Source organism: Gossypium arboreum, chromosome 3 (genome assembly GCF_025698485.1).
Source record: "Gossypium arboreum isolate Shixiya-1 chromosome 3, ASM2569848v2, whole genome shotgun sequence".
Taxonomy (NCBI): Eukaryota; Viridiplantae; Streptophyta; class Magnoliopsida; order Malvales; family Malvaceae; genus Gossypium; species Gossypium arboreum.
Window position 1 is genome coordinate 958,895 of NC_069072.1, and position 10,970 is coordinate 969,864.

General features: G+C 31.5%; 2 protein-coding genes across 4 annotated transcripts; one reads left to right on the top strand and one right to left on the bottom strand.

Annotated features, from left to right (window-relative positions):
* Positions 1-2,098: 2,098 nt before the first annotated feature.
* On the top strand, positions 2,099-5,129 carry LOC108476382 (uncharacterized). 3 transcript variants are annotated; one of them, XM_017778592.2, is made up of 4 exons: positions 2,099-2,234; positions 2,922-3,064; positions 3,748-4,037; positions 4,133-5,129. In XM_017778592.2, the coding sequence occupies exons 2-4, from the start codon at positions 2,932-2,934 to the stop codon at positions 4,883-4,885; spliced, it is 1,176 nt and encodes a 391-aa protein (XP_017634081.1). In that variant the 5' UTR covers positions 2,099-2,234; positions 2,922-2,931; the 3' UTR covers positions 4,886-5,129. The 3 variants fall into 3 exon arrangements, with proteins under 3 accessions (XP_017634081.1, XP_017634079.1, XP_017634080.1); XM_017778590.2 differs by lacking the exon at positions 2,099-2,234 and adding an exon at positions 2,275-2,424; XM_017778591.2 differs by lacking the exon at positions 2,099-2,234 and adding an exon at positions 2,421-2,510.
* Positions 5,130-8,544: 3,415 nt separating this feature from the next.
* LOC108474747 (probable aquaporin PIP2-8) lies at positions 8,545-9,976 on the bottom strand. The gene is made up of 3 exons (XM_017776759.2): positions 9,246-9,976; positions 9,015-9,155; positions 8,545-8,918 (listed from the first exon to the last, which is right to left on the bottom strand). Exons 1-3 carry the CDS (start codon positions 9,819-9,821, stop codon positions 8,799-8,801), a joined length of 837 nt encoding a protein of 278 aa, XP_017632248.1. The 5' UTR covers positions 9,822-9,976; the 3' UTR covers positions 8,545-8,798.
* Between the last annotated feature and the right edge of the window lie 994 nt (positions 9,977-10,970).

Sequence of the window (10,970 nt, forward strand, 5' to 3'; positions counted from 1 at the left end):
AAGTCGTCGTCTCGTAGTCTATTTTATATTTTCGCTTTGATTTTCCTCTTTATGCGGGGTCCACGTAGTGCTGTAACTGACAGACCTTTTTGCTTGGCTTCAAAGTCAAACATGTTTGCGTCATTCATGACGCAATAATACTATTAAAAATAAAATGATTATTCTAAAAGTTTTTGTTAACAGTTTTTTTTTCTTTGAAGGTAAATGTGTTTCGGAGTGTTTGTATTTGTGTGAAAATTGATTAAAAAGTAGATACACGTGATATATCATATGTCATTGTTTGATTAGTTTACCAGCTACATCAATATTTGACAGTATGAATGATTGAAATTCTTAATAGAAATGATATTTGATCTAATGTATAGAGATAAATTTATCTCTTTTTTTAGTAGAAAAAATAAAATGTAATATGAAATCAATAACCCACCACTCCCTGTGTATGTTGTCATCGGTGTGGAACGTGTGGCGGTGAGAAGTGAAGGAAATAGGGACGGAAACTTGTTAACAGAGGTTGACGACTGTGATTATCTTGCTAAGAATTATTTTAAAGTTTGAAAAGTAAAATAAAATAAAATGCCACCTGTGAGGATTTTTATGCCACATCAACATTTTGTTAGAAGAAAAAGAAATTTTAATGGAAGTGACTACTTTATAAAATTTTTTTTAATTAGAATGATTAAATCGAAAAAAAATTAGAGTGTTCAAAATAAAATAATCCGTATTTTAAAGTGACCATGACTGTAAATTTTTCTTTATGGACCATTTTCAATATTCATAGACCAATTTTTGTTGATAAAATATATAATTTAAAATAATTGCATTATTCTTTCTTGTTATTTATTATATTTATTAAATGGATTATATAATAAAAAAAGTAATATTCCTCTAAGTATCACACCATGTTCCGTCTTACTTAATAAGCAACAAAAACGCCACCTTTTGTTTAAAAAAACAAGCCACCATTTTGACAATTTCTTAAACTAAATAAATAATTTTTATTTATCATAATATATAAATAAATTAATTAATTAAAAACAATAACAGTATTTAAAAATAATATATGCTGTAGCTCTATATTACACATATAAATAAAAAAGTAAATAGTTTTAAAATAAAAATTAAAATAATGGAACACGTGTATTGTATATACGTAAGTGTTTAAGTATAAGACTTAATTAGGGTTAACTCCACTAAACATCCCTAAATTATTGTCAAGATTTTAAATCAATCCTTAAATTTCAAACCGTTGTTAGAATACCAATTTGGACATGACATTGAGTATTTTTAAAACATGTAAAACTATAAGTACTTGTTTGCAATTCGAGCCATGTTGTCTTGTGTTTTAAATATGCTTCATTTCGTATTTGAGCTAGTATTTAACATCAAAGTTAATGACGAGATTGATGAATGGGCTTAATAGTGCAACATTGATATTTGAAGGATTCAATTTGGGATGAAAGCAACAATTTGTCTTTGTTTAAACTTGGTCCTTGAACTTTTTCTTTGTCCACATTAATCTCGAAACTCGACAAAATTTTCTTGTTTGACCTTTGAATTTGGATTCTATTAAGGTACAGTGATATGTAGGGGTGAAATTAAATTGTAATTTTTACGATAGTAAAAATATAATTTTATCATTTTAATAGTCTATATCTTTATAATTTTTTATCATTTTTAGGAGGGCCAAAATATAATTTTATCTTTATTAATTTAAAATTTTAAAAATTTTAAAAGGTCGAAATAAAAAATTTTCTATTTTAAGGGAGCTGAGCCCCTGCCATCCCCTAGCTACGCTTTAAGTGACATGATACTTTGAGATTATATCTTGTCATCATTCAAAATTCAAAAGAAAATATAAAAAAAATCAAGTGATGATGTGATGTTATTTCATAGTACCACATCATTATAACTTAATAGAATCGAAACTAAATTAGAAATAAAAAAATAGACCAAAAAGAAATTCAGAGACCAAGATGTAAAAATATTTCAAGTTCAAGGACTAAATTCACTTTATCCCATTCAATTATACCGTTTCGAAGCTGAAGGATCAATTCAAAAGTTAAATCATAGTTTAAGGATGTTTATTTAATTAACCCATCTAATTCAAATACAATTACGATTACAATCGTTGTAAAAGGAATCTGCCATTCGCGAGTTAGATGGTGAATTACAAAACCCTGAAATTTCCAGATGTTAATGACGGTCAAACTTAGACAACCCCGAAGACACAAAAAGTTTAGTTTTTTCTTTTTTGTCCTTTTATATATTTTTTTATTCAGTTTTCTGAAAATATGCCATTAGTCAAACTTTCAGAATAGAAAATTTAAAGAAAATCAACAATAAAATCCAGTTTGTGATAAACATTTTCCTTTGGATTCTCCCTCTGTGTCTCTCTATATCTTTCATCCCATAGCTTTTTTTTTGGTATTCTTCCCCTTTTGATTCTTTTTCCATTTTTTTTGTTTATTTACCACTGCATAGGCTCATCTGCGTTGGGTTTTCTTTGCATGGTTGTTTTTGTTCTTGGTTTATGTTTCTTTAGTTCGTTCATCCTCTGTTTGGATGGTGGGAAAGTGTGGGAAAACACAAAGAAATTCATTATCTAATCTTTAGCTTTCTAGGTTCTTTTTTTTTAGTTGAATTCTGGTGTTGAAAATTAAAAAAAAAACAAAAGGAGTTTTGGGTCTAATTTTTTTTATCATAATTGATTGATATCAATATATATTTTGGAAAAGGAAAATTGGGTTTTTTGGGATTAAGGATCAAACAGTTGGTGTGCATGTTAAAAGGTGTAATTAACAAGTGAAAAAAGATCATAGAATAGCAAGGATCTTTTGTGCTTTTATTATTTCAATTGCATGTGAATTTTTTTTAGTGAATTTTGGGTTTTTTTTAATTAATTTATTTGTGTTTATACAAAGGTAAAAGGCCATGGATGGGAATGGAAGAGTTCACCCAGATTGTCCTAATGCTGCAAATCCCTACCATGAATGTGGTGGACTTTGCTTAGAGAAGATTGCTGAAGGCAAAGGACCAAAGGCAAAAGAAACTAAAAAGTCATTAAGTAAATCAATCTCATCCTTCTTTATTTGCTCTATTTTTAGCTTTTTATGGAAGTTTGTTAAATGTTTGCTTTTTCCCCATTGAATCTGCGTCATGGCTGTTGTAAGTTGTTCAATTCTATTAGCCTTTTTAGGTGTGTAATGTTGTTATGACCCGACTTATGGCCAGGGCGTTTACTTACAGAGGGATGTTTTTAGTTTTGTATTTGTATCTAATTTTCCGGCCACCACTATTATTTTTACACTAATCGCAGCTAAACATATCGCGTATCCATAGGGGCTCTTAAACCGTGGGGCATGGGCTGTTTCTTATGTATATGAGTCGGAATTGTCGGTAAACTACTATGGAGGCTCGTAGGAGTCGGATTATATTTTGTTCATTCTACTTAAAAAAATAGATTAATCCTTCTATGTTAGATCAATAAGTAAATTAATTTTTTTTGCTAGAAATTTTATCTATTCGTACTATTAAGCTCGCCGTATGAAGCTCTTAATGTTCTTCTTAATGTCTTAGCACTTGGTTTCCCCTCGGTTGTATTTTCACTTTAGGTTGGCCAATACCGACAGTTCATAAAGCTACACTAGAAACCTAGAAAAGTTGTGCATAACGAAAGGAATGATAATTCCGGGTTTGAGTGCATACATTGTTGCATCATGTTCCTTACTAGAGTTCTTATCATCGTAGGTTCAAAATTTCTTGATGCTTCCAGAAGCTTTGGCCGGAAAAAGAAGGGATCCGACTCTCTGCTGAGATCCCCTAAAGCACTCGAGACTACCCCTGCAATAGGTGCAGTTTATCCTGGTGGCCCTAGGTCACCTCGTTCTCATTTTTCTAGAAAGAAAATGGAAGCAGAAAACGGTGAGTCGTATTCATCTTCCGAGCAACACTCTGGCGAGATATATTCCCAAGATCAATCATTCGAGAAGGCGCCAATTCAGTACTCTCAGCCACTGCATATGTCTGGGAAAATCACGGTATGTCCCTTTCTTACCGGAAAACTATCGTGTCGACACACTTGCACATGATACCATTAATTATTCTCAGTTTTATATGCCATCTTCTCTTACAGCCTCCTGTCGATACACCGACCAAATTTACACAAACAGAGAAGGTAAAAGATTCCCCGAAGATGAGTTCTGATGCAAATATGAACGATGAGAAAGTAAATGCCATTAGCTCGGCTTTTAGTTTCTTAATCGGCCAAGATCACGAAGAGAGCGACGATGAGGCGGAAGAAGTCGAATCTGTTATCTCCGATTCATGTGTATCGGTCGGAAAATACCATGTCAAAGCAAGCATCTCGACGATCCTACAATCAATTTTCGAAAAATACGGAGACATAGCAGCTAATTGTCAACTAGAATCGGCTTCGATGCGTGCTTATTACTTAGAATGCTTGTGTGCCGTAATTCAAGAGCTACATTCCATCCCATTCAAGCAACTAACTAAAGCAAAAATAAAGGAAATGTTCGCTGTTCTCAAAGACGTAGAATCCGCGCACATCGACGTTGATTGGCTTCGTGCTTTACTCAACGAAATCTCAGAAGCTCTCGAGCTTGTTAATCAACGTCAAACTTTCGAAGCCAAAAAGACCAAGTACAATCAGTCTTTAGAGTCGGTAAGGAAAGAGCTAGAGTTGAAAATGGACGAACTAGCTCGAAAAGAAAAAGAAGCCGCGGATGCTCGAAAACAAGTGGCGGAAACCAAGGCTCGTTTAGACGAAATCGAGCACCAGTGTTCGGAATTGGACAAAACAATTTCGACCATAGCGTCGATTACGGATAAATTTCACGGCAAATCTTTGGCTGATGAGATCTTGTAATGGTGTTTGCAAAGCAAGACATTACTTATGTTGATGTTTTATTTATTTTACCTTACCTTATGATACTTGAAAAATAGTGTCATGAAAATTAGGTTTATATTGTAGAGCTAATTTGATAATAGGCTTCAATATTGTGAGGACTTGTTTTATTTTGCATCTTATCCTATTTTTATTTAAATGTATTTATCTACTCTATTATTTAATTTGGTTAAAATATGCTATTAGTTCGTGTATTTTTATAGAATTTGAGATTTAATCCTTGGCTCAAATTTTTTACTGTTTCAATTTAAAATTTTTAATCTAATTATCATCAAATTTTCGTCAAAATTTATTAACTTAATATAATTATTTTTATCGTCACAAGTCTCAACATCTCAACTAGATCTATTTATTGGTCGATCTATCTGTTTGGTATATCTGTTCGGGAAAGTATATTAGGCTCGAAAAATAAGATTAAACAAAAAATTAAGTGTATTAAAAATATGAGCTGAGCTCAAACTTGAACTAAGGCTTGAATCTGGCCTTGCACGTTATTTTTAAATTTTGTAATATTTTATATATTATGTAATTTATAATATATAAAAATTAAATGTATATAGATAAGGTAAATATTAAAAATGTTAAGATAAATATATGTAAAATTTTAACAAATAAAAAGTTATAAAATTAATAAACATTATACTGAAATAATATAAATAGTTTTTTTATTTTTTACAAAAATAATATGAGTGAGTCTAAAATGAGTTTGTGTTAGTTATATACAAATACGAGCAGGTTTGGTTAAAATTTTAAACTTATATTTTGAGTTGGGTTGGGCTTTAAACAAGCGTAAAGTGTTTATGTCATATCTAAACCCGACTTATAAACTCCTCTAATCACTACACAGGAAAAGAGCTTAACCAACGTCCCAAATTGATAAATTTTAATGTAAAACACTAACAATGTTAATAATTAGAAATAATTTTTTTAAAATTTAAAAAATAATTAATTTTTAACTTTTAAGTAAAAATCCTAAATTTAATTTTTGTGAAAATATAGGATTTCATCCGCTTGCTTGAAATCAAATTAATTAAATAAATTCCAAAAATTAAAATGTAAATTAATAATTAAAATATAAAATATATTTACAAAATTTCTATTTGATGTAATAATAGTTGATAAATTTATACATTCTCAATTAATTAGATGACGTGTTATTATTTATAGAGAACTTAAATTTAAATATTGAAAGTGAAGGGTAGTCATGAACCAAATTGTAAAGTTACAATTTAATACAAAGGTGAAATTATATTTTCGCTCCTTAAAATTTATAATTTAAAAAATAAAATTAATGGGATAATTTATAAATGTTGAGGTTAAATTTTTTAGAATCAAAGATTAAATTAACATAATTTATAAATATTGAGAGTTAAAATTGTTATAATATCAATTTTAAAAGTACGTTAGCAAGTTGTTGATAAAAAAATAGAATTAAATATTAGGCGATCATTTTGTAACTTTTCATAGTTTGATGACTAAAAATTATTTTACTACTAATTAAATGATTATTTTGTAATTTTTATAATTGAGTTTGAATAAAAAAATTAGTCACATGATTCATTTTAAACCACAAAGACCTCTCACCTCTCGTGACCCAACCATTGTGACCGTGGACCATACCACAATGGTGGAATGGTCTGAGTTCACAGGTGCAGTCATCAGTGGCAATGAGCCTGAAAATTTTCCCAATATTCCATTTCAGCACAAAATGGTCACTTACCTTTCGTATAAACAGAGTTCATGAACCTCCCTTTTTACATTATACCACTACCACCTGCCACTACTGGTTTTTGGGAATACACAATTGTTTACTTTTTTAATGGGTTAAATTATTATTTGGGACCTAAATTTGACAAATTTTTTCACATTGAGGTTTGAATTTTTTTATCTTAATTAAGTCTTAAACTTGACAATTATTCTCACATTAGGAGTTGAACTTGACAACTTTTGCCACATTGGGGCCTGAAATTTTTTTTTATCTAAGTTATGCCCTGAACTTGGCAAATATTCTCGTATTGAGACCTAAATTTTAGGATTTTTAAGGGTTAACTTGGATAAAAAATTTCAAGTTCTAATGTGGGAATATTTGTCAAGTTTAGGGCTTAATTTGAACAAAAAAATACTTAGGTCTCAATATGAGAACAATTGTCAAGTTCAAAGTCTAATTTTAAAAAAAATTAAACCCTAATATAAGAAAAAGTTCAAGGCTCAAAAATGTGATTTAACCCTTTTTTTTATAGTAAAAGTACTCTGTTATTTTTTTGCTTTTTTACCCCACGCCATGTGAAAACCATGACATCTGACCCCCTCCATTAATGCTCTCATGACCCTGTCTTTTTGGGTCTTATTTTAATTACTGCTTTTGGTTTTGGTTAGTCACATTGGATGGACCCACCCATATGGTCTAAAAGTAAAAAGGAAACCATTGATGTTGGTTCCTTGGTGGAGCTTTCTTCTAGAGAGGTTTAGGGAAAAAATGGGGGTTCCTGGAAAGGGCAGGCTCGGTTACACCTTTGAAACACACCTCTCTACTTTGTGGGAAGTGGGGGCATCTATGATGTTTTTTCTTTTTTTTTCCCATAAAGAGGAGCCAATAAGTTATAGCCATGCGTTTGTTGATACAGAAAGAAGTGGTGTACTAAGATGGTTCACCTGATTAGACGAAAAGTCGTATGGTTGTAAAAAATAAGTGGAAGGAGAGTGGAGGAGTAATGGTGAGGGATTAGTTAGGTGGGAAGGTAACATATTTCTAGGTTACTTGCCTTTGGGGATCTTGGTTTACATACTAGTGTTCTCTTATTTTGAAATGTTACATGTTGTGATTGAGATAGTAAGGCAAGTTACTCGTTATAATTGATTTAAATAGGGTGACGTTATGATACATACAGAGACTCTCATAAATTAAAAGGTAATTAACAAGTGAACCTAGTTTAATACAATAAGTTATAGGGATATATATTAAATAAATTGCAACTTGAGCTACGAGGATTTGAGAAGTGATTGAATGAAATTGTGATTCCATACCATCCTTATTTCTTATCCCTTTCAGCTTTTTCCTCTTAAACAAAAATTCAAATCCAACTAAAAATTCTAAAAATCAAGAAGAAAAATCTGATTGGAATGCAGTTTCATACAATCCTTTCTCGTAAAGATCTATAGATATATCCACTTGATTTTTATTAGATTAATTTCATTTTAAATATTTTGACTTATTTAGATTAAAGTTAATTTATATTGAGGTTAATTTTGAATATTGATCACAAATTTAAATCATTTTAGACTCAAATTGTTTTGGATTCAAATTATCAAAGTTTAAGAATCGAGATTTTTAAATTGGATTATTATGGATTCATTTCTTTTTGAGTTTTGATAAGCTGAGATAAAGGTCATTTCGAGTCAATTATTTGGATTCATATCATTTTATGATCTAATTAATTAATAGTTTAATACATGAGTCATTTTAAGTTCAAGTCATTTTGAATTTGAATCATTCAAGATTCGACTACAAACGGATAAAAAATTTCATGAAATCTTTTCCCCTTAAATTTTAGTTTCTATTAAAGCTTTGTTTTAATTGTGTGCCCATTTGTCATGTAGTAATTAATAATTTAGGAAGCCAATTTTGCCTTAGGACAAACTGATAAGGAAATCTAATCCCAAAGATCATAAAAATTTCAACTACACAACACAACAGCAAAAAAAGGGTCAAAAGTGAAAACACACACAAAAACCACTATCACTCACGAACAATAACACACACACAAGACAACCTAAAAACATCAGTTTCAAATTACAAATTTAGCAAAATGATCCAAGGAACAAATGGAAACAAAGCTATGTGTATATATATATATATATATATATATTCTCTTCTTTAGTTGGTAGGGTTACTGCGGAAGGACCCCAAAGCCTTGATAGCAGCAGCTCTAAGGATATACTGATGATATGCAGCTGCTGCAACAGATCCAACAAATGGACCAACCCAGAAAATCCACTGTCCATCACAATTTCACCAATAGGTTAATTCACAAACCAAAAATGTGTCTCTCTCTGTGTATGTATATATATATATGTATGTATATGAACTTACATGGTCATCCCAGGCTTTGCCATTGTTGTAAATAACAGCAGCACCAAAGCTCCTAGCAGGGTTAATACCAGTACCAGTAATGGGGATAGTAGCCAAATGAACCATGAACACTGCAAACCCTATAGGAAGTGGAGCCAACACCTAAAACCCTCAAAGAAAACAACAATGTAAAATGCATTAGCCTACATGAACAATAAAACGGATAAAAAAAAGAAGCATAAAATTACTCACAGGGACATGGGAATCACGGGCATTTCTCTTAGGATCAGTAGCTGAAAACACAGTGTAAACAAGCACGAAAGTACCAATAATCTCAGCTCCCAAAGCGGTTCCCTTGTTATAGCCTGTAGCCACGGTGTTAGCACCACCGCCGAGGGTGGTGTATTCATGGTTCATAAAAGCTTTGACTAGCCCAACACCACATATAGCACCCAGGCATTGAGCTACCATGTAAGTAACAGCTCTTATTAGTGACACTTTACGGGCTAAAAACAACCCGAATGTCACGGCGGGGTTAATGTGACCACCTGAGATACCGGCGGTGCAATAAACGAGGATAAAGATCATCCCACCGAAAGACCATGCAATGCCTAAAAGACCAACTCCATTGCACGCATCGTGTTGTTTCTTGTGGCCGATTACGGTGGCTATTGTGACGTAGAGAAAAAGGAGTGTGGCTATGAGCTCGGCGATGAGAGCTCTGTAAAATGACCAGAACTTGAGCTCGTTAATGTCCACCAGCGGTGCTGGTGGTGGGTCTACATAGTCCTTTCGGCTCTGCCCTTCTTCAGTCACTTCCTTGGACATTTTTTTTGGCACGTATGTGTAGCTAAATGCAGGGTTTAAAAGCTCAGTCCTTTATAAAAATGGTCTTCTCAAAGGGTAGGAGAAAATGGTGGATTTAAATTAGTAAGCGAAGGGTAGTTTTGGGCTGAACATTGGGTTCAGGATAATGGATGCTTTAAAAAGCTAAACCAAATAAATAAATTATTAGTAAATTTATGTTTTAGTCACTTAAATTTAAAAAAATTTAAAAATAGTCACTAAATTATTTGAAAGTTTTCATTTAAGTCATTGGGATGTTAGCTTTTTTTAAAAAAAAGAACGAACAGTGAGCTCTAAGCGATGATTCAATGATCTGTGTAGTAGATCGGTACACAAGTAGAAGAACATATTGTAGATCCAAGTCGGTCTGACAATCAGTGTAGAAGATCAAAGAAGAAATTTGTTTGAATTTTGGTTCGTAAATTCGTAACATTCAAACTTGTTTGATAAACAAAAATTGAAATATAGAAGAGAAAGGAAAAGAGAGCTTTCGATTGGTTTAGGCAGTGCAAATGGAGAAGGCCATACCGCAATGATTTTAAGAGCCTAGTGACTTAAATGAAAATTTTGGAATGATTCAATGACCATTTTGTAACTTTTTGAAGTTGAATGACCAAAACATAAACTTACTAATAGTTTAGTGACTTTGGGTGTAGTTTACCCATTAAAAAGAAAAAGTTTGAGTGGTTGGAGAGCTGAGGGGAAAAAGCTATGGCTTTGTTTCATAAAAGGATAAAGCAAAATTTAGTCCCTCAATTTAGTATTTTTTTTCAATTTGGTCTAATTTTTTAGATTAATCCCCAAACTTAGAAGTTTTTTTAGGTTGGTCTTTGAACTTAGATTTTGCTAAAATGTGATGACATGACATTCTAAGAAAATCTAAAAAAAATTTATTTTTTTAATAATTGTTTATTTTTTTAATTTTCAAGTGATGATGTATCATAATCTTAGCATGTCGCATCATTACATATTAATCAAATCCAAATTTAAGGACTAAAATGAAAAAATTATTAAATTCAGGGAATGAATGTTGTTTTATCCTTTTATAAATAAAGAAAAAGGAGGTGTGGTGGAAAAGGGTTAGCTTGGCACCAAAAGGTTGTAGTACAGCAGACCATTCGAGCTAATCAT